The 24,052-nt window shown below is 44.1% G+C and overlaps 1 protein-coding gene across 3 annotated transcripts in view; it reads left to right on the plus strand.

Annotated features, from left to right (window-relative positions):
* The window catches only part of LPCAT1 (lysophosphatidylcholine acyltransferase 1), a 212,434-nt gene that overhangs the window by 69,615 nt on the left and 118,767 nt on the right, over positions 1 to 24,052 (plus strand). For all 3 annotated transcript variants that reach the window (XM_032766723.2, XM_032766721.2, XM_032766722.2), the window contains exons 4-6: positions 12,498 to 12,610; positions 15,914 to 15,974; positions 17,903 to 17,961. In XM_032766723.2, the coding sequence (XP_032622614.1) occupies positions 12,498 to 12,610; positions 15,914 to 15,974; positions 17,903 to 17,961 (233 nt within the window). The remainder of the gene's footprint in view (positions 1 to 12,497; positions 12,611 to 15,913; positions 15,975 to 17,902; positions 17,962 to 24,052) is intronic.

Here is a 24,052-nt window from a genome sequence, read left to right on the forward strand (position 1 = left end):
ACAATTTTAAGCATTATTTTTGTTCTCAGTGACCCAGAATTAGTAAAGTTTGACTAAATTTATTTCAGAAGCATTTTGGCTGTAGAGCAGTGTTGTTGGCAAATAATGCAGTGTCCATAAGATAAATATTGAGGGATACTTCAGGTACAAGATTGTATCCATGTTTGATCTTTATATTTATTTTCTTCATCAGATATTCTAGTTAATAACTACCACATGAATATTGAATACATAATAAATATTTGCTAGTATGTATCTAATGCCATGCCATGCTATAGGTATCCAAATCAATACTCAACTCATTTACACTGTAAGCAAAAGCTGGTTAGGTTAGATTAGTGTTTCGGCTAATGATTAGCTAATAATAATTTATATTTTTGAAAGAGGAGAACTTATGAAAATAACTATATCATACTGTGTTGTTTATGATTCTTTGTGTAATCCCTATCAGTGCATTTAAGTCCTTCATGTATCAAAAATACTTGAAAAGTACTTTGTTTACTTAGTCGTAAATGTCATTTTTACTACAAAATTCAAGTGCATATCATCACGTGACTAGAAGAAGTAGAGAGTATGATCTTCAGCAGATATCATTCCCTGCATTTTCTGATAGTGCAGTATTTCAAATTGGGCATGTATTCCATATTTAGTATCTTTTACATTGTTTATTTTTTTAAGTTACAAATGGTAACCATTTTTCTTTTTTGTTTTTACTTATCTTAAAGTTCAAAATTCAGTTTCGTAAACATTATTTTCAGATTCAGCCCTCGGTTTTAGGACTAGTTATTTATTTAGTTAAAATTCTTCTTTCATTCTCCCCTCCCCCGACTTTACCTATTGGCAACTAAATACTTCCTCTCCGCCATCTGGGGCTACTTACGCCTTTGGTGCTGAGGCAAAATCTCTAGACTCTGAATCCTGTCTATCCTTCTGTGATGCTTCTGTGCCCCTGAATGATGAAGACATCAAGTGCTTTCCTTGCTGATAAAAACCATAGCCCAGATCAGTGCTCCATCTACCAGTCCTGAGAAAGGACATAGATCCAGGGATATTAGCCTCCATCTTTTCCTGTTAGAGCTTTCGCTGGGAGCAGCAGAGTCTACAGTGAGTGAGACGCAAACAGAAGAGGCACTGTGCCCCTGTGAGCTGGGACTGTGATTGTCCTGAGCCACTGCTATCTGTGACTTGGATGTGGCTCGAACATCTGCCTTTCCGGATACCTCTAAGGTCAGCAGTGGCCCCCAGTACTGCCTTGAGCTTTTCTAGCTAGGGCAAAAAGGAGCACAGCTCCAAAATTGGCTCTAGGCATCAGTCTCCCTCTCTGACATAGATTGAAAAAAAAAATTGATCACCAAGTCCATGGCTCTTCTAAAGTCATACCTTCCAAATCAGCCACCAGCCTGGCTCTACAATCACTCCTGAGACCTCCCTTACTGAGTGTGCCCATAGCTATGTTCCACTAACCATATCAAGGGAAACTGTCCCACCATTAACCATATTCAGGGAAGCTCTCCTGCTTCAGTACTGATTTCCTCTGTGCCAGTCTTGGTATTGCAACCATTGATACCAATCATAGTGGTACCAACCACATTTTCAATATCAGTGGTTCTTCTAAGTAGGCAACAAGAATCCTAAATCTAGCACCAATTATGATACCAAAACCCGCAATACCATTTTAGTGCCCCCTAATCCTAGAGCACCAGTAACACCAGGGAAGTCTGACTCTTCCTCCCCTTCAGCCCGTTAGGGAGCCATCATCTGAACCCATCTCTTGTTCATCCTCACAGGATCAAGACTCAGATCTCATTCTCTGGCTAGACTCCCAAGCACAAATAAGCCATCTGATCCAACATGGGTGACACGAATAGAGGCCCAAGAGGATGAAGGAGAGGGAAGTGTTGATTACCAAGAGGAAGATGTCCTTCTAATACGCCTGCAATTCCCTCACTATTGCCTCCCCCATTCTGGAGGATACTGGAACTCCAACTATTCTTTCCCCTCCAGATGACTTGAAATTCTTCCAAGATCACCTGAGTGATAGTGCTGACACTCTGGATATACAACTCAAAGTTGTCTAAGACGATGACATTTTTTGATCACCTTCATTCTTCTGCAGCTGGCAGACTAGCTATGCCAATCAATGGTGGGCTTGAGCCTGTCAAGGCAAAACCCATCCTGTATATCTCCCACAACTAAGGCCATGTCTATACTGCTGCAATTGATCAACTCTGGTTCTCCAGATGCCCAAGAAGAGAAGCATCTCCTGTTGACACAGCACGGTGTGGACACCTTGGCTAGTTGACCTAAGCTACGTTGACTTCAGTTACATTATTCACGTAACTGAAGTAGCGTAACTTAGGTTGACTTACTGCAGTAATGTAGACAAGGCCTCAGAGAGCTGATCAGTATTACCAGCCCTTCCCCCACCCCCTCACCCAAGAGGCTTCAAATATTTCTACATGAACTAAGCCCTGTGCTGTTAGGTCTTTGCAGTACATGAGAGATCTCAACAGCTGCCAGGTCTCAAAATCAAATTGTTGGACAAGGACCCCAAAAGGCTGGAACTCTCTGGCTGAAAGATCTGTTCTTCCACCAGTCTCCAAATGCACATAGTAAATTATCAGGTGCTTCTAGTGAAATGTGACTACCTCCAGTGGGATGAAGTGTCTGAGTTTCTGGACGAGCTGTGAGGCGAAAGAAGAGCTGGAGGCCAATTTGTCAGGACAGCTTCGCTTCTATCATGTCTGCCTGTGCTATGCCTACCTCAGTTACCATGATTTCAATACTCTGGCATTTCTAAAGAACTCTAGATAATAGAAGACCTGACCTTTAAAAAACTATTCCACAGCAAGACAGATAAGACTGTCCATACTCTGACTCCAGAGCCACTCTTTTGTCTTTGGGTATCTATATCTTATCTCTAAAACAAAGACATACAAGTGTCAAGTGCTCTTCAGACAGCTTCATTCTCTTAACAATAACAGAAGACATTTGGCCTTCTTGAACAATGAGGGCTTTTCAAGAAGTTCAGCTTCCATTGGTACTATCCACATGACATCATCCAGGCATCATTTTTGATGTCTTTTGACAAGAGCCCTGTACCAGGTCTTGTGGATCCATATACTTTCCTCCCCTCATTTTGGCAATAGCCTTGCCTTTCTTTTGGCAGCATGGGCTGGAATCATGATGGACTGGATCCTGGAGATAATTGACAAAGACTGTTCTGTGCAATTCCATCTCTACATACTCCCCCACCCACTTCCTCATTCCTTTTCAGGGATCCTTCTCATGAGACGACATTAAGAAAATCAGACTCCCTATTGCAATGTGAGCAGTAGAAGAGTTTTCACAGGAGGTTTTATTTCCCTTATTTTCTCATCTCGAAAAGGTCTATGCCCCATTCTAAATCTGAGTGGACAAAACAGATTAATCCACCACAAGTTTAGAATGGTGACCTCAGTCTCAATTATTCCCTCCGAGGACCTCCAAAATTAGTTTGTGACACTCGACCTTGAGGACACCTATTTTTACCTGGCAATTCATGCAGCACACAGGAAATACTTGCATTAGGTAGTAGAGAAACAACCACTATCTGTATACATGTCTACCCTTTGGTCTGTCCACAGCACTAAAGGGGTTTGCCAAACAAATGATACTAATGGTTGCTCACTTATGACATTCAAGGCATTGATATACTCCTCCTGACAATTAGCTAATGTGAGGAAAATCCTCTTGTGACACTGTGTCTCCAAGTGTCTCCCTGGAATCACTACTCCACTGTGTCTCCACTGTGTCTCCCTGGAACCCCCATATTCACTGCTGTGATATGACTGTGATATGTTTTGTGCAAAGTTTGCCTTGTGAGATATCATTTTTTAAGTCTTGATCTGTTGAACAATAATATCCGGTTGCATTTTATGCACTATTGTATGCACAGTTATGAAGTATTTCTATATGTGTTACTGAAATATGTTGTGAGGTTGGGAATACTCACAACCAGCCTTCCAATTGCAACAAAGGAGGGCTTAAATAGTGTAAATGGCCCATCAAGAAAACAATCCACTATCCCAGAGGCTCCTTAGAGAAGGCACATACACAATGGAGACTGCTTGAATAATGGGGACTCACTGACCCCCGTGTCACAGCAAGGATCTTTCAAGCAGCTGGAAGAAGGTATAAAAAGAGAAAGTGATATCATCACTTGGCCTCTCTACCTCCCTCCCCTCTCCCCGAAACCCTATCTCAATACCTGGAAGAATGTCTGGAGGAAAAAGACTTTGAACTGGGGAGGAATGGTCCCAGCCTGGAAAGGGAGTTCAGTGTGTGTATTGAGGAACAATAACCTGCTTGTACTATCTGTTAGGGTAAGACTTTGTTTGATTTAAATCTTGCTTAGTGTGCTAAAGTTAGAATTAGACTGTGAATTTATTTTTGTTTCTTGGGTAACCAACTTTGATCTCTATGCCTGCTAGTTATAATCTCTTAATCTATCTCTTTGTTAATAAATCTGTTTTATGATTTACCTAAAACTGTGTTTTTGTGGAAGTGCTTGGGAAATCTCATCTCAGATTAGAAAGGCTGGTGCATGTCCACTTTCCTATGAAGACGAGGCAAACTAAGGATATGTCTTCACTACCAGTCGGATCGGATTTATCGCATCTAATCTAGACGCGATAAATCGGTCCTCGAGCACTCTCATGCCGACTCCTGTACTCTAACGCTGTGAGAGGCTCAGGCATAGTTGACAAAGGAGCGGCAGCAGTTGACTCACTGTGGTGAAGACACCACGGTAAGTCAATCTAATTACATCGACTTCAGCTATGTATTCACATAGCTGAAGTTGTGTAACTTAGATCGATTTCTCCCCACAGTGTACACCATGCCTAAATAATCAACATACACTGGTCTGGCTTCTGACCAGTGCATGACAGTGCAGTTTGGGGGTGCAAGGCTGGAGAGTTGGAGGAGGGGGGGAAATTGGCTTGAGGCTCTCTATTGATGGTTCATGAGTGGCTGCAAGATCATTCATGTAACACAGTTGAGTGTGTCCCTGCCTGTGGATGTCTGTGTAAGTGCAGTGCTTGTAGCTTGACATCAGCATCACAGTGTGAGAGGCAGCCCAGGTTGGTGGAACAGAGGGCTTAGTGGTCCCACAGTCCAGGTTGTACCCTGGGGACCCCTTCACAGATCACTTATGAATATGTTGAACAGCGCAGGTCCCAGTACAGAGCCTTAGGGGACCGCACTGTTTACCTCTATTCTGAAAACTAGCCATTTATTCCTATCATTTGTTTCCCATCTTTTAACCAGTTATTGATCCATGAAATCACCTTCCTTTTTATCCGATGACTGCTTTGCTTGCTTAAGAGCCTTTGGTCTGGGACTTTGTCAAAGGCTTTCTGGAAGTCCAAGTATGCTATGTCCACTGGATCACCCTTGTCCACATGCTGATTGACTCCCTCAAAGAAAAGACAACTGCAAGGATTAAGCATTAAGAATAGCTTTGTGGAGGTCTAGCTTAAAGGTTACAAGCAAGAGAAAAAAACATCTGGGGTTAGCACAGAGGAATCCACAAGCCATAAAGAAATAAACCTAATCACGTCTTCCTAGATATTTCTTGATCTACCTACATATCTGGGTTTTTAAATGAGTAGTTTCTAGGTATGATACTGAAGATTTTTCATACCTGGCCCAAAGCTTCTTACAGCATAACTGCAGCCCTATCTGCCTCTTCCCGGAGAACAACCATAGACAGACAAAAGGGGAGTTGTTTTTCAATTTGAAAAAGGTTTAGCTTTCCCATTGGCTCTTTTGGCCTGGTGTCCACTCACTACCTTTTACCTATGCATTGCAGTGAGACTTTTTAACCCTTTACAGATAGAGCAATTACAGAACAGCCACTAAGAGCGGTTTTATAGCTGCTGGCTGGCTGGGTGAGCATAAAAGGGAGCTACTCCTCCTCCCGCTTCATTTGTCACAGATGTGCTATGCTTTTCCTTTCTACCAAAAGACACAAGATCTGCTTAAGTGCAAACTGGTAGCTATTTTGCAGGAAAAGATATATTATCTGGAAGTGCAAGTTTTCAACACTGTGTAACCTCTGAGAACTTGGACAAGCATTTTCAGAAATGCTTGCTGCAGACTTCACAAGGGGAAGTCATAAGAGCAGAAGGGACCACCAGATCATCAAGTGTGACCTCCTGTATAGGCCACCACCAGCACAGTAAACTCAACAACTGAAATTAGACCAAAATTTTTCAGCACACAGGAGACTAGGCTGTTATGTGCCACAGACAAAGAATAGGAGGAACCAAGGAACCTAGATATGAGTCAACAGTATGCCCTTGTTGCCAAGAAGGCTAACAACATTTTGGGCTGTACAAGTAGGGGCATTGTCAGCAGATCGAGGGACGTGATCATTCCCCTCTATTCGGCATTGGTGAGGCCTCATCTGGAGTACTATCCAGTTTTGGGCAATGATTAGGGGGCTGGAACCCATGACTTATGAGGAGAGGCTGAGGGAACTGGGATTGTGTAATCTGCAAAAGAGAAGAATGAGGGGGGATTTGATAGCTGCTTTCAACTATCTGAAAGAGGGTTCCAAAGCGGATGGATCTAGACTGTTCTCAGTGGTATCAGATGATAGAACAAGGAGTAATGGTCTCAAGTTGCAGTGGTTGAGGTTAGGTTGGATATTAGGAAAAGCTTTTTCACTAGGAGAGTAGTGAAGCACTGGACTGGGTTACCGAGGGAGGTGGTGGAATCTCTTTCCTTAGAGATTTTTAAGATCAGGCTTTATGAAGCCCTGGCTGGGATGATTTAGTTGGGGATTGGTACTGCTTTGAGTGAGGGGTTGGACTAGATGACCTTTTTGAGGTCCCTTCCAACTCTGAGATTCTGTGATTTGAAGGCGCACCAGTGTCTAGGGCAGGGGTAGGCAACCTGTGGCACTGGTGCCGCCTTCGGCACGCGAGCTGATTTTTAGTGGCACTCTCACTGCCCAGGTCCTGGCCACCAGTCCAGGGGCCTCTGCATTTTAATTTAATTTTAAATGAAGCTTCTTAAACATTTTAAAAACCTTATTTACTTTACATAGAACAAGAGTTTAGTTATATATTATAGACTTATAGAAAGAGACCTTCTAAAAATGTTAAAATGTATTACTGGCACGCGAAACCTTAAATTAGAGTGAATAAATGAAGATTTGGCACACCATGTCTGAAAGGTTGCCGACCCCTGGTCTAGGGCCCCTGCAATGGCAGGGAAATGATTAAGTGAGATATACCCAGATAATCGTAGCAAGTGATCCATCACTATGTGCTGCAGAAGAAGGCGAAAATGCCCCAAGCTCACTGCCAGTCTAACTTGGAAGAAGATTCAGTTATAAGGCAACTGGAAGGAGTACATGTGTGACTATATGTAAGCACGAGGGGAAAGAGCCAGGAGTCATTCAATCTGGCTGGAAATACCAACTGTTACCAAGTATTCAGCAATTACTGGAGTGTGTGTATATGGAGAACAGAACATACCAGCTACAGTGATGTGGTGGATAGCTGCTTGCTTCACAAAAACTCCTATCAAGAGAGGTACTTCAGCCATCCTAAGAAGATAAGCAATCATCAGTGATGACTAGTTAGCATGGAGGGAGAATTCGGAAAGGACAACAGGATGGTATGCTGACTCACTGGAATGAAAATATGAGCTGTAATTGCAAGATTGAATGGGATTATGAAGTCATCTGGCAAGTCTCCACTGGTGTTGATACACATTGGAATCATGTCATCACATGGAACCCGACACACTAGAGAAGATTTCAGAGACCTTGGGAGAGCAGAAGAAGAGGAAAGATCCTAGAATATCAGGGTTGGAAGGGACCTCAGGAGGTCATGTAGTCCAACCCCCTGCTGAAAGCAAGGCCAATCCCCAGACAGATTTTTGCCCCAGATCCCTAAGTGGCCCCCTCCAAGGATTGAACTCACAACCCTGGGTTTAGCAGGCCAATGCTCAAACCACTGAGCTATCCCTCCACTTTTAAGGTCATCTTATTGAAGAGCCTTCCAGTCTCATGAGAGAGAAGGCAGAAAATATTGGAGGCGAACCATTGGCTGCATTATTGAAGTGAAGCTGAAGGTTTTGGTCTTTTTGCTGTATTAGGCCAAGTTACAGCAGGATCTGGGACTGTATAAACAGGATGGGCCTGCATCTTACAAGCATAGTGGCTAATCTTCTTAGTTGAAGATTAGCTGGAGCAGGGAGGTCCCCCAATGTGAAGGGAGGGTGCTAAGAAGGAATGTGCAATACAAATTCAACGTCACAAAAAACTTGAATCAAGGTGGCAAAGAATGTGAACAGAAGAAAATTTTCACTTACTAATTCTAGAGGTCTGGGTAACAAGAAGAGCTGGAAATTTTCATTGAAAAGACACTTGCTATAACTGGCATTACAGAAACATGGTGGAATAATTTGCATGATTGGAATGTTAAAATTAGTGGTTATATATATATTTTTAAGATGGATAGCATGTGTAAAAAGGCAGTGTGTGGGGTGGGTAGCAATTTACATGAAAGATATCATTACGTGTTTTAGGGTTCTTGATAACTCTGAACCATAGCATTTTGAAATGCATATTGATCAATGTGGAAACAAAGCCCAGAAGGGGGTATTGGTGATGTGGGGTGCTACAGACCATCAGATCAGAACAGAATGAGTTTCTCCTTAAGCACCTGTCTGTAATGTTTGAAAAATAATTGTGATATTATGGGGGATTGCTGGAGGTCTCATGCAGACAGTAGTAGAACACCATTAGAATGTCTAAAAGGTATAGATAATTTTCTAACAGAAAAGATATTGCACCCAGCACAAGGGTGACACATAAAGGTGAATTAATTGCTGAAATAGATGCTGGTGGTTGCCTAGAGGCTAGTGATCATGACCTGATTTAAACTCAATATGGGCAAATGAAGGACCCTCACAACCAAGAAAAAATATATATAAAATATGGCTCATTGAAGGTATCAATTGGAAATAAAGCAATATATAACAATGGGAAACTAGATAGTAATTTATATAAATTATGAAGTATAGAAAATTGTTAAGGGAAGACTCATAGCTGACAAGGGCTAAGGACAATGAGTTTTTAAAAAGTATATTAAGAACAAAAGAAATCCTAGTAATGGTAAAGGTACATTGCTAGATAAAGATGGTAAATTGTTACTAATGATTCAGAAAAGGCAAAAGAGTTCAATAAATTTTCTGTCCTGTACTTGGAAAAAACTAGGAAGATACACTCCTTTCATCTGAGAGTGATTTTCCAGTCCATTTGTAACTAAGGAGGATATTAGCATCTATTAAGGCAAAATGGTCTTAAATCAGCAGGCCTGAATATCTTACACCCAACAGCTCGAAAAGAGCTGGCTGAGGAGGTCTTTGGCCTGCTGATAATTTTTAATAAACCATGTAATACCAGGGAAATTCCAGAAGACTAGAAGACAGTTATTGTACCAATATTGAAAAAGGCTTGTTAGGTCAGTTAGCTTGACATCAGTTCTGGGCAAATTAATGGAAAAATTGATGTGGAATTCAATGAATAAAGAATTAAAGGATAGGACTATAGTTGAAGCCAGTCAATATGGTTTTATGGAAAATAAGTCTAGTCAAACAAACCTGATTTAATTTTTCAAGGCAATGACAAGTTTGGTTGATGTAAGAGACTTAGATTTTTGAAAGGCATTTGACTAAATACCACATGGCATTCTGATGAATATTAGCACTATACAGTATCAGTAAAGCATATGTTAAGTGGATAAAGAAATGGGTAGCTCACAGATCTCAAAAAGTAGCTGTCAGTGAGGAATCATTGTTGAATGAGGATGTTTCTAGTATCAGAGGTTAGCCGTATTAGTCTAGATCTGTAAAAGCAGCAAAGAGTCCTGTGGCACCTTACAGACTAACAGATGTATTCGAGCATGAGCTTGTGTGGGTGAATACCCACTTCATCAACATGCATCTGACGAAGTGGGTATTCACCCATGAAAGCTCATGCTCCAATACTTCTGTTAGTCTATAAGGTGCCACAGGACTCTTTGCTGATGTTTCTAGTGGGATTTCACAGGGATCAATATTAGGGCCAATGCTATTCAACATTTTCATTGATGATTTGGAAATAAAATCACTGCTGATAAAATTTGTGGATGACCAACAGATTGGCAGAATGGTAAATAATGGTGAAACCGGGGCAGTCATGCAGAGCAATCTGGATCGCTTAATCATCTGAGGCCACCCAAATAAAATTTTTTACTACAGAGTTACATATTTGGGAACAAGGAATTGGGGCCATAGCTACAGAATGGGGAAAGCAGTGTCCTGGAAAGCAGTGACTATGAAATGGATGTAGGGGTCATAGTGCACGTGTATCTCAACACTTTCCCAGTTTGATTCTGTGGCAAAAATGTCTAATGCAAGCCTTGTATGTATAAACGGGGGAGTAGTGAGTAGGAGTAGGGATATGATTTTTTACCTTTGTAGATGGCCTGGTTAGACCAATTGTGCAATACTGCATACAGTTCTGGTATCCATGTTTTTAAAAGGGTGTTGAAACATTTAAGAGAATGCAGAAAAGAACCGTAAAGTGATTTAAGGGCTGCAGAACAATGCCCTACAGCAGGAGTGCCCAACCAACGGCCTGCAAGTCGTACATGGCCCACCAGAGCATTTTCTTAAGACCCGCAGCCTGCTTCAGCACAATATATTAACAGCCACTTTGTTAGCATTTTGTTATCATATTTACATTTTAATTTACATAAATGTGTAAATAGACAATACTGTACCTAGAAACAACCTACCTAAATACATATGAAGCAAGTTGAACTTAAAGTATAAATAATACAGGTGACTTTAAATCTTATTAAAATATACCTCTACCCCGACATAATGCTGTCCTCGGGAGCCAAAAAAATCTTACCGTGGTGTAGGTGAGACCGCATTATATCGAACTTGCTTTGATCCACCAGAGTGCGCAGCCCTTCCCCCCCACCCCCAGCACTGCTTTACCGCATTATATCCGAATTCATGTTATATTGGGTTGCGTTATATTGGAGTAGAGGTGAATGTAGAATCTGTTTGGCCCACACGAGGTTGTGCTTAGGTTTATGTGGTCCTCCTGTGTAATAAGGTTGGGCACCACTGCACAGGAAGAAACTTTGGGAGCTCAATCACTTTAGCTTGTCAAAAAGATTAGAAGGTGACTTAATTATGGTGTATAAATTCCTTCACAGGAGAGAATACTGGCTTACTAAAGGTCTTTTTAATCTAGCCCAGAAAATCAAATAGATGATGTATTGTCTATGGGGAGAAATGCTTCAGCAGCATGGCTTAATGGAGACTTATAAAGCAGAAACTTGAAGTTCCAAACACCTTTACCAAGCCAGGTTTGGGATGTGCCTTATGAATTACTGCACAACAGAAGAAATCCTGCTTTCCAGTTGGATTGTGAGGGGGATCTCAATGAGGGAGATGCTCACAGAGGCTCTCCTCCCTTAAGTCACAGGAGGAAATGTTCTGGCCCATGGCTGGTCAAACATAACTATTTTGCTGTAAGTGTGCTTTAAACAATAGTCAAATTTGTATTTTAGAATCACATTCACATAGTCTCCTGTTACAAATAAGGTCTTGGTCTATTACAAGTGCATTTAAAAAATTTAATTTACTTTTCATTATTCATTTTGCTTTTTGCATTTCTCTCAGGTTAGGTAATGAAAATGGTTCAAGGATTTGCTTTAATTTTACATTAAAATAATATAATACACCGCTACCTCGATATAACGCCACCCGATATAACGTGAATTTGGATATAACGTGGTAAAGCAGTGCTCAGGGCGGGGTGGGGCGGGACTGTGCACTCCGGTAGATCAAAGCAAGTTCAATATAACACGGTTTCACCTATAACACGGTAAGATTTTTTGGCTCCCAAGGACAGCGTTATATCGCGGTACAGATGTATAAGCCGATCAAAAAGAGTCATTATTTGCTTGTAACAAGGACTCCTGTTCAAAGGATGGCCATGATATGACATTAATTTATTTAGCTTAAGAAAGAAAAGATTTAAGGGTGACTTAATTGCAGTCTGTAAGTACCTACATGGGGAACAAATGTTTAATAACGGGCTCTTCAGTCTAGCAGTGAAAGGTATAATGTGATCCACGTGCTAGAAATTAAAGCTACAAAAATTCAGACTGGAAATAAGGCATAAAAATTTAATTAACCATTGGAACAATTTACCGAAGTCATGGTGGATTCTCCTTCACTGACAATTTTTAAACCAAAGATTGGACGTTTTCTCTCAAAGCTATACTCTAGGAATTATTAGGGAAAGTTCTATGGCCCGTTATACAGGAAGTCAGATGGATGATCACAGTGGTCCGTTCTGTCCTTGAATATTTCATAGATTCATCGATTTTTAAAGCAGTTCTATGAAAAATTTGTGGTTTTTTTCTTTTCAGCTTTAATAAAATATATACGACCAGTATTTGTATCTCGGTCAGACCAGGATTCTCGCAGAAAAACTGTTGAAGAGATAAAGAGACGTGCTCAATCTGGTGGCAAATGGCCACAGGTATAGTATAACCTCTTTTATGTGATATTTGACATTTGTTGGCTTTGAGAAGCAAATTTTAGTCTTTTTTTTTCCTCCATAGAGGACACACTAGACCTACATGCTTTTTCTCCATGAATGTAAGATTTAAAATGTTTCTTTGCACAACACATTGCTAGCATGATCTTTTAAGTTATATTATAACAATTTTTAGTCCTTGGAGAAAATTTCCATTGGACCAAAAACGTTAGTAGCATCTGAAGCCTTTAAATTTAATCAGCAGCTGAGATTCTTGCACTTGAATTTTATAATTGTTATGATATGGTTCACTTTGGGGGGGAGGGAGGAAATAGAAAGGAGGGACGGTTATGACTACTGTATTTCAGCCCTAAACTTTTTAGAAGTATGTGCATTTTTATTTTAAAATCTGAAGCATATTAAAAAAAACTCCTGTTTTTTGAAGATAGCAAGTCTGTGGTTTTAGTCTTAGCACTAGATGTGCATCTATGTAATCCCTTTCCTGGAAAATACAAACTTATGTACAGTCCCACATTTTATTACTAGAATTGATATGCACGCATCTTGTTACCCCAGATGGAGTTTCACAGACACTTCAGTTTAAACACACTAGATAAGATAAAACAAGTTTGTTAACTAAAAAGAGATTTTGAGAGTACAAATGATGAGGCATTAAAGTCAGAAATGGTTACAAGAAAAATAAAGATAAAACTTAATTAGTGCCTTATTAGCAAACTACGTTAAGCAAAGTTGTTTCACCACATTCTCTCAGCAGTCTCACTGACCAAACTTCTTAGGTCAGTGTTACCAGATTTGCCCATTACTTTGAGGTATGCTCATTTATTAGGGTTACTCTTCGGGGCATGGGAAGGGAGGTTCTGTAATTCTGTCAACTTGTTTTCATACGGAGCTCTACTTCTCCCTTCTGCAAGTTCCCTCCCAAAGGAACTATCCCACAGGACGTAGGTCCCCCCCCGCCCACGGCATGTCTGAGCGTATTGGGTCAATCAGCACTCCCTAGCTGCCACCTTTGTATGCCCCTGGACTCAGCAGGCTGGGTCGAGCAGGACTTCCAAGCTGCCACTCTCACATGCCACAGGTTCAGCACATCCTTTCACATTACAACTGTTCTGGTAGTAACCCACTTGATGAGCAAATCTCACAGGATTTTTGGGCGCTGCAGGGATCTTTAGCTTAGGTAAGAGGAGCATTGCTGCAGAGCAAATGGGGAAGCCAAAAACACGAGAGAGGGAGGGAGAGAAGGAAGCAACCAGCTTAACCATAAAAGTTATTTATTGCCTAATAGTAACCATACAAGGAGAGCCAAACAAACAAAACAGTTACAATATTAAATCTAGCTTAAATCTAATTACAAAGTCAGGTTTAGAAAACTATACCTGATCACCCAAGTCAGGGTTGGAAAGCTATACCTAGAGTAGAAAAAAAAAAGATAGTGAGAGGGAGGGAGCATTGGGTTTTCACCACTCCATGAAGCTTGAACTGGTCGGGGTTCCCAGGTGGTGGTGGTAGCTGAGGGTCTGGAGTGTTGGAGACAGGCAGAGCCCACAGCATGATCAGTCAGGAGAAGATGCAGTCCCAATGGAAGTGATGCAGATTTTGGATCCAGGCATCAGAACCCTTACTTGAGTGTGAGTAGGGGTTTTTGTAGGGAAACAACAATGGTTCAAGGGAGAACTCTAGATTTGTTAATGGGTAAACTGATGGTTCAGAGGAGTATACCAAAGTTGCTTTATTCAGGCTAGACAATAGGAACTGATCATTCCTGGCTATAGGCGGTGTTCCTTCAAAGGGAGTTCACAACGCAATTAGGCAGCTTCAGTATTTTGGATACCAATAAAGGATTTATTACTAGATTTGGTCTGATGACTACTGAGCTGGGTGTGTGCAAGCATGGGTTCATTAACATCTGAAGCAAAGATCCCCCATCATGCAATGCTTCCTTGCTTTTCTGGTCCCAGAGTTCAGTGTGGTTCTTGCCTTGGAACCTCTGTTCTCCATTCTGTATGCTAATGGAGATGCCTCCCTGTTCCATCTTCAATGCAGATAAAGCTAGGGGAGTTGCTTTAATCCTGTCACCATTTTCTGGAGGGATTTAGGTGTGTCTCCCACTCTTTGTAAGTCTTTCTTCTGGTCAGTTTTGGTTCAAGCAGGGGCTGAGGTGTGGGGGTCCTTTGTGAGTCCGAGAGGCTGGATACTGCACCTTGGTTCCCCAAGAACTCAGAACTGATGGGTAACATCGGAACCCCGTCTCCAGTTCAATAACTGTTTCCTTTGTTCCTTTTGGTGTAGTAAATTGAAGGACAGAGAAAGAGAAGGGGTGCCTTGGGGTATTTGTCCCTCATGTCTGTAGTATCGGTCCCTTTCTTAGAAAACATCTCCAGCTGAGATTCAGGAGACAGATTCTCCATAGGAAAGGATGTTCCCTGCTGCTTTTCCTTAGCTGTTGGATCCTATTTTTTGTTTCTCTTCCTGCTTGATGACTTTGTTTACTGCTTAAATGCAAGTTAAGCAGAGCATACATTCCTTTGTTTGAGACGGACCTGTTTGCCAACCTCAGTTTAGAATATGTGTTAATAACACCATATAACTTCACATACAGTGTTGCTACACACATTTTATGAGGACAGTATTGACCAGCAAATTATACGTTTTCAAATGATATGTTAAAAGTATACTGTGTACAAAGATTATTTCAATAGTGTCTAGGGAGTGGGCATGGGTACATTCTCACCTCTCCCAAATAAAACCCACTTTGGGAAACACTAGTGGTGCATCCTTTCTTACATGCTGTGAATACTGAAGTAGTTATCAGTGTTGACATTTAAAGTATTGTTGCAAAGTTGGCATCTATTGAAATGAATGTAACAGTTACATCTGAGAACCATTGGTTGTGTTACGCTCTCTTCAAACTTAAGCAGGCCTCTCTCTATCAGTTACACATGGTTCATGTGTTTTTTAAAATGAAACTGAGAATCTGGAAAATAGTTTGGCAGTCTGCTCCCCCTGTCCTCCCACCAGCTAGTCCTTCATGCTACCCTGTGCCGTGGAAAACACGGGTTTAAAGAGTAAATAAAATATCCTATTCCACAGTTTATGTGCCAGATTCCATGCATCTGAAAGTCTTCGTGACTTGAAAAGACCATGCTATCATTTAAACATTTTCTTTAGCTTGCTTACTTTTTCTTAAATTACTATAACTCAGATGTGAAGAGTTTTAATATTGGTTTTGAAAGGACATAAATACAACAAATATTCTGTAACAGTAAATTTTGTTTTTGCTCCAAGATAATGATATTCCCAGAAGGAACTTGCACAAATCGATCTTGTCTAATTACCTTCAAGCCTGGTAGGTATGAAGCATAGCTTTCTTTACAGAATGTTTTCATATTGTATAATTTTTTTAATATATTGGTTGCCACTGTAAATGGTTTGCAGTTATAGAATTTGAATAAAAAACTGGTAACGAGGTGCAGTTGAAGTGGAATTTTTTGATCCTAGTTTTATCATTACACAAAACTTGCATCTAATTAAATTTACCATTTTTGACTGTTTTCTGGAAGGTATATAAGAATCTGAAAGATGAGTGTTTTTCCTACTGAATTTTTGCATTCCTTATGATGCTGGAGCGGTCTTAGCACTCCTCTGAAACACGCAGTCTAAGGGTTCAGTGTACATCTGTGACTATTTGAGGCTGCTACAATACTTGCTGCTGAGCAGTCTGTAGTTGACTGTCCTCTTCCCATTGGATGCCACACAGGTTCTTCAGCAGAGATGCCCTCTGGCCAGGCCTATGCCAAGACTTCTGGCAATATAGTAATATCAGTTAGGAGGACTCCCCCTCTCCTCCTTCCCTCCCCAAACATTTCTGTACTGCCAAAAGCCCTACTGTAAACACAGTTATAGTAGTACCAAAGTACTTTTGCTGGTATAGCTTATTTGGCATAATTTGTCAACTCAATATTAGCTATACCAGCAAAAGCGCTTTTATACTAATATAAATGTGTGTATGTTAGGAGAGTTTGCTGGCTCTCCTGCTCCCCACTGCACTCTAGCCAGAAACATGCTACAAAATCCCTTTACTGCCTTAAGTTCTTATTGCACCTAGACTTCCAGTTTTCCACTGATCTGCCCCATTCTGCTCTCCACCCCCATTGCAAATATACTCAACTTCCGTACTTCCCCTGGTCCTAGCTGTCTTAGTCTCCACTCCCTTCACCCACTTCCTCTGAAATCCTATTGCCTCTGACTTTCCCACTGCTTCTTGATGCCAAGAGTCCTTTTCAGAGTCATTACTTTGCAGAATACATTTCCCCATTCTGTATGGCCTACGTCCTTTGTTCCTAGCTGCGTGACCTTCCAGATGCACTTTAATACAGGCAAATGGTTCATATGAGCTGTTCTTGCCAGGGACTCCAGATTACTCAGTGTAAGTGATCTGTTTATCTGATTTACCACTTGACAGATCTTTATCTGCAAACTTTACTGGTAGAGATTGTATATCTTTTTCCTGACCACTGATAGACATTAAATACCACTGAGACAAGAACAGATTGCTGCTTGATCCCCCCTCAAAATATCTTCAGTTAGTGGTGGTGAATCCACATGAATAATTACATTTTGTACAATAGTTTTTAATCTTTTATGTGATATATTTTAGAGTGCTATTCTTAATCAGAATGTATTGTAGTACAAAGTCAGATGCCCTACAGAAGTCTGTTATGTTAACACAGTTACCTTTATCAACAAAACTGGTAACTTCATAAAAATATATCAAATTCATTTGCGAGACTTTTTTACAAGATACTTGACTATCAGATTTTTACAAAATTCACATCTGACAACAACTGTTAAAAGGCAGAAACAACAAATATATATAAAAAAATCAACATGAGTCAACAATCCTGACCATGAGTCAAATTTAGGGATTTGGCTGTAATAAAATATGAATGTATTAATAATTGATTATGATTTATGTAGGTCTTGGTGGATTTCAAATGTCTATATTTCCATTCTTCTAAATAAGATAGGTATATACGTTGTTGTCAGTTACCAACACTGCCTTTTTTTAAATGACTTTTTCTGTGGAATATTGATGTATATTTTGCAACTTCCAGATCTTGTATTCTTTCCACTAGCATGCTATGAATTTCTGCTACTGTACACACCAGACTAACGACGTAACCAATAATCACATAATCTTCTTTGTAATGAGTAATTTATCTGACAATAAGAAAATATGCCAAAGACTAATGATGTGTAATGTATGCTTTCCAGGAGCATTCATTCCTGGAGTTCCTGTCCAGCCAGTAGTTTTGCGTTATCCGAACAAATTGGTAAGTTCAGCTTGCTCTGCAGATTAAGAGTAACAGGACATGTTACTTTTTTGGACATTGCCAGCCCCACTAGATGGAACTAAGAACAATTAGAAAAGAGGAACAGTCCACAGATTGTGCAAGGGAATGTGTTGACCATTAGACACTTGGGGAATGAATGTATGGATGAGTAAAGCAAAAAGGCCGAGAAACAGTATTTAGTCCGCAGTATCATTTTCAGTTAATTCATTATGCTTTTCTGGGATGATGGGTAAACATCCTGCCCATAAAATGACAAAAAGGAAGAGACTGTAGGCCTTGCAGGAGCCCTGAGCATAACTTGCTGTGTGAACCAAAGGTTGTGAACCAGAGTAGGACTTGCCTCAGCAGACTAGTAATTCACTGGGTATCAGCTAACTAAGTAAGCATGTTCCTGAATGGAGAGGATGGTATGAAAAGACACAGATCCCTCAAGTAACTATTTAAAAGCATTCATAAGAGATGATACAAGAATACACTGACCCCTTGTAAAAATAAGGAGGAGATGACAGAATAATGGATAAGTATCTTTTGTTCGAACTCATGTGTATGAGGATTAGGGTGGTAACTAACACCTACTGGAGTGCAGTAGCTAACTTGTTTGTATCAAAATATAAAAGGAGAAGTGATAGGAGGGGAATCTTTGTGCTAGTCTAGGGGACAGAATCCTAGTGTCCTGATTGAACTGGTACCATTGTTGCAGGCATACGTGTGTTAGTATATCTGTAGCTCCTATGAGGCACTTGTACTGTGCTTTCTCAACAACAAACCTGGCTGAGTGCCTTTGCCATCAAACTGAACCTTGTGGTCTTTCTTTATGAATAACATCAAGGGTTGTTGAATCAGCAAGCTGCGCTCTCTGCTAGTGCAGCTAACGCTGGAGCTCCAAGGACAGCAGTACTAGTAGCATTAATAACTTAACAGCCTTAACAATGCTCCACAGCACTAATACCATCTGATTTCCTCATGTATTCCTTTCATGCTCCTTCATATTCTGCTGCATGATCATCTCCTTTTTTTTTTTTTTTGACCCTTGTCCTTATTTAAAGCCTACAGCAACAATTTTGCTTATTCCATTGCTTTGCAGATTTCCATGGCTTGTTCTCCATTAACCAACAATTTCTCCGTAAATATGTGCTTTCTCATCACTGTGGCCTACCATCAGCCTGTCTCTTACCAGGAAATCCTCAAAGGGGTCTTAAAATTGCAAGACTGGCTCTTGAACCTCGAGCTTGTGACACATTCTTCAATACTTCCTTGTTCCTTTTGCACTCTTGTGTGGAAGAGGAATCTTTCAAAGGTTTCACTTTCTAGGTACACAAGCTTCAACCTGTGCTATGACCATATCATAATCAGTGCTATCCATGAGTGAGAGCTGGAAGCTATTATAAATATTTAGAGCATCTACATCAGCCGCAGATAACATCAGTTTTCTGGCAGTACTCCTTATCTGTGTTTACATAACAGGGTAGTGAGAGCCTATTACAAGCTTCAGCCAGTCTGTCTCCTGCAGTCAGGAACCCCACCTTCCAAAATAGAGACTGATCATTGGCTTTTGCAGCCACTGCCCATATCCTTACTTAGTAATGACAGTTAATCCACACATGGGGTGGGAGGGACACATGAGTTACAACTGCTTGAGATGACTTTTAGGTTGAGAATTTTTTGCCCAGGAATGTTAACAGATGCAACAAACTGCCAGAATTTCCCAGGTCAGAAAGGTCATATCCGCTGCTTAAAGTGGTGGCCAGAATACTGAGCTGAATTCATTACCTAATGTTCTTCTTCGAGTGATTGCTCATATCCATTCCAGTTAGGTGAGTGCGCGCCGCGTGCACAGCCGTCGGAGAAACTTTTACCCTAGCAACACTCGGCGGGTCGGCTGGGCGCCCCCTGGAGTGGCGCCATCATGGCGCCGCATAAATACCCCAGCCGACCCGGCCACCCTTCAGTTCCTTCTTACCGCCCGTCGGTCGTTGGAACAGTGGACTGCGGCTTAGCTGACCTCCACATTTTCCCTAGCTACTCGCTTATCTTCATTCTTTGTTTTACATAGTTAATTAGATTAGTGACAGTTTAGAGTTATAGTTGTTAGTATAATTGTTAGTATAGTTTTCGCGGGGCCTGGGGCTCTCCCCCTACCCCGCACCCGGTACCGTAGCCATGCCTGGCTCACCGGGCTTTAAGCAATGTACGGCCTGCCATAGGCCAATGCCGACAGGGGATCCCCACGACTCCTGTCTTAAGTGCCTTGGGGAATCGCACTTATCGTCGAAGTGCCCCATTTGCAAGGCATTTAAGCCGCGCACAAAAAAGGAGCGGGACATTAGACTCAGGCAGCTCCTCATGGAAGCGGCGTTAGCACCCTCGCCGGCTCCGAGTACAAGCCAGCAGGTGAGCGAGGCTGCCCCCACGGCACCGAGCAAGGTCGATACCGCTAAGACTCTGCGGCACCGACCGCAGACGACACCGAAGGCAACTCCGCGCCGCTCCCTCTCTCCGAGGTCGAAGTCGGCTAAGCCTCGGACGGGCTCCTCTACACCCGCATCACAAACAGAGGCTGCGGCTAATGCAGACCGCCCGGTACCGATCCCGGCTGCGGCACCACCTAAACTGGCTCCGTTGAATCCAGCCCCCTGCGGGCCGTCGAGTCCGGCGCCTGGAAGCTCCCCGGCACCGGCTGCGGTCGAGCTGACTTTGCCATCAACCCCGGAGGCCTTTTCAGCGGCAAGAGACCTGATTGCCATGACGGACCCGGCACCGCCCGTGCCCCCGGCACAGCCAGTACGCGTGAGTCTCTCCAGGGGCAAGCCACTCTTATCTAGGCCGTCCTCTGTCACCGTTCCAGACAGCCGCCGCTCGAGGTCTCGCTCTCGTTGCCGTTCAACATCGCGGCATCGCTCCCGCTCCCACCACAGCTCAACTTCGCGGCACCGCTCGCCCCGGCACCGATCACAATCACGGCACCGCTCGCCGCGGCACCGATCACAGTCACGGCACCGCTCCCCAAGGCACCGGTCGAGCTCACGGTACCGGTCGCCCTCAAGGCACCGGTCCGTTTCTCGCTCCCCATCCCGCTACTCGCGGTACCGGTCGAGCTCCCGGCACCGCAACAGAGACCGTTCTCCCCGGAGCAGATCTCGCCACGGGGGCTCGAGATCCCGGTCGACCTCCCGGCACCGAGCCGGTCGCAGGTCCCGGTCAGGCTCGCGGTACCGCTATGCATACCGGCACCGGTCCCCACGACCCAGAGCTGCGAAGTCTATTGACACTTCAGTGCCTATGTTTGCTGCCCCTCCGTGGCCGTCCGGACAGGAGTCTGCCTCCTCACAGGCAGGTAGCTACTATGGCCGGGACCATGATACTGAGATGCCCACGGGGCTTTTCCAAGACACACGTCCCCATGATGTAGGGCCTCAGCAGTGGTCCTTTTGGACACCCTGGGCATACCATCAAGCCCAGGGTGCTCCCCTGGTCCCGGCCCCTACAGTTGCTTCGGAACGCAGGGCACCGGAAGCTTCCATATCCCGCCCACCTCCGGACAAGTCAGAGGAACATGTCACTCATCCTCCAGACTCCCCTGAGCATTCCGTGCAAGAACCACCAGAGGAACAGAGTGCCATCCAGGACCCTCTCATTCCCGGAATATCTTCCTCCTCTTCCCCGGATGAGGCCGTGGCAGGCTCCTCTTCTTCGGGGCCGCCGCCGATAGATTTAAGGGCCCACCAGGACCTCCTCCGTAGGGTGGCTCTTAACATCAACCTCCCGGTAGAGGAGGTTGCCGGAGGTGGAACGTCGGTAGTCAGATCCTGGCCCGTGATACCCGACGCGCGTGGCCCTACCATTCATCAGGACATCCAGGTTCTACGCATACCTTGGCAGTCCCAGCCTCCATTCCGCTGACTGAAAGGGGCAGATGCGAGGAGAGGGGATCCATGGTGCCTGCGGGGTACGAAGACCTTGTATGTGCCACCCTCCCCCTCTCTTTAGTTGATAATCCGAGTAACGAGGGGCGCCATGGTCACAGGCGCCTGCCCCCAATCCAAGGAGGCTAGGCGGATGGACTTGCTGGGGCGTAAGGTTGTACTCGGCAGGTGCTTCTACAGTCCGAGTGGCCAACCAGCAGGCTCTGTAGCCGTAAACTCAACACCTGGGCGGAGGTTGGCTGCTTTACTGAGTTGCTGCCCCTGACTCGCGCCAGGATTTGCAGTTTTGTAGAGAAGGCAAGAAGGTTGGCAGGACCTCTCTCCAGTCCCTTGATGCGGCCGATTCGGCTGCCAGGACTGTAGCCTCAGGCATCACAATGAGGCGAATTCTCCTGGCTCCAGTCTCCAACCTGCCACCGGAGTACAGTACACCATTACAGGACTTACCTTTGAGGGCGGGGTTTGTTCTCGGACAAAACTGACCTCGGCTGCAAAGCCTAAAGCAACAGGATCATCATGAGGTCGCTCAGGATGCCACCCCTGTGACCAATAGACCCTTTTGCCCCAACCCCGCCGCCCGTACTTTCACCGCGAACAGGCAGGACTTCAACAGGAGGCGGTGGTGGTGGGTGGAGGCGCCAGTCCGGCCACCACGCGGGGCAGTTCAAGGACCTCTAGGCCCCCGGGCCCAGGGCAGTTTTGAAGGTACGCCTGCCGGGACGGCCGTAAATCAGTACAAGATCTTTTTCCCCCTTTTCCACGCCTTTCTACTTCCTTCCGGCGTGGTCAAACTTACTTCCGAGCTGTGGGTGCTACGCACGGTGAAGCAAGGATACCACCCTCCAGTTTGCTTCTCTCCGCCTTTCCACCCCTTTCCTGGCCTCTTCTAGGGGACCCTCTCACGAGCAAATCCTCTGGCCGAGGTGCGTCTCTCCTCGCCGCAGGAGCCATAGGGAAGTTCCACTACCCGAGGGGGAAAGGGTTTTACTCCCCTATTTCCTCATTCCCAATCCAACGGGATGCCTCGCGACCGTCTGGTCCTGCGGGGACTCAACAAGTGGCTGCTCAAGTTGAAATTCCGCATGGTCTCCCTGGGAACTATTATCCTCTTTGGATCCTGGAGACTGGTACGCCGCTCGATGAAGGACGCGTACTCACATAGCGATTTTTCCCCCGCACAGGAAGTACTTCTGTTCACAGTCAACCAGCAGCACTTTCAATTCGCTGTCTTCCTTTGGCCTGTCTGCGGGCCCGCGGGTCTTTACAAGTGCATGCAGTCGTCGCCGCACACCTTCGCAGCGCGTATGTTTCCATATCTGGACGCTGGTCATCAAAAGGCGCCTCACACGCAAGTCGTCCGACGTCTCGTGATCACGGACCTTTTCGCCCGATTGGGCCTCCTACTCAATTGGAGAAGTCCACGCTGGTTCCAAAAGAGGCTGGCTTCATAGGAGCGACCTGGACTCCTCCTCGCCAGAGCCTACTTGCGCGGACCCGTTCCAAGCAATCCATCAATTATACGGGCTTGCAAGCATCATCTCACCTCGCTTGCAACTGCCTGCCTGCTGGGGGCATATGGCCGCATGCAACATGTACCAGTACGCAGGCTCCGCATGCGGCCTTTTCAGACGTGGCTCACTCGGTCTTCCGCCGGAGCAGGGACCCATGGATGTCTGTCACCATCCCTCCGGATCCCTACGATCCTCGACTGGTGGCTGGACCTCCTGGTTTGTGTGGGGTGCCATTATCCACAGCGCCTCACTGACCTTGACGAGGACGCGTCATCCCTCGGTGGGGGGCCCATCTAGGTCACTGAGGACTCAGGGTCGTTGGTCAGCCAAGAGCTCAACGCTCCACATAAATGTCCGGTGCGTGAGAGGTTCGTCTAGCTGCCAAGAATTCAAACAGACACTCTGTGGGCCGTTTGTTATCGTGTTTACGGACACCACACGGCCATGTCCTACCTCAAACAGGCAGGGAGGGACGGCTCGGTCTCCCTGTGTCAGGGGCCATTCACCTGGGGACTTTCTGGCATGCCCCAGGTAGACTAGTGCATCTTCTTCCGGGAGGTCGGACCCTGGAGGATCGGTGAGCAGGTCCTTCTCTGCCACGAGTGGTCAATTCGGACGGACATCATTTATTCATTT

This window comes from Chelonoidis abingdonii, chromosome 2 (assembly GCF_003597395.2).
Source record: "Chelonoidis abingdonii isolate Lonesome George chromosome 2, CheloAbing_2.0, whole genome shotgun sequence".
Lineage (NCBI taxonomy): Eukaryota > Metazoa > Chordata > Testudines > Testudinidae > Chelonoidis > Chelonoidis abingdonii.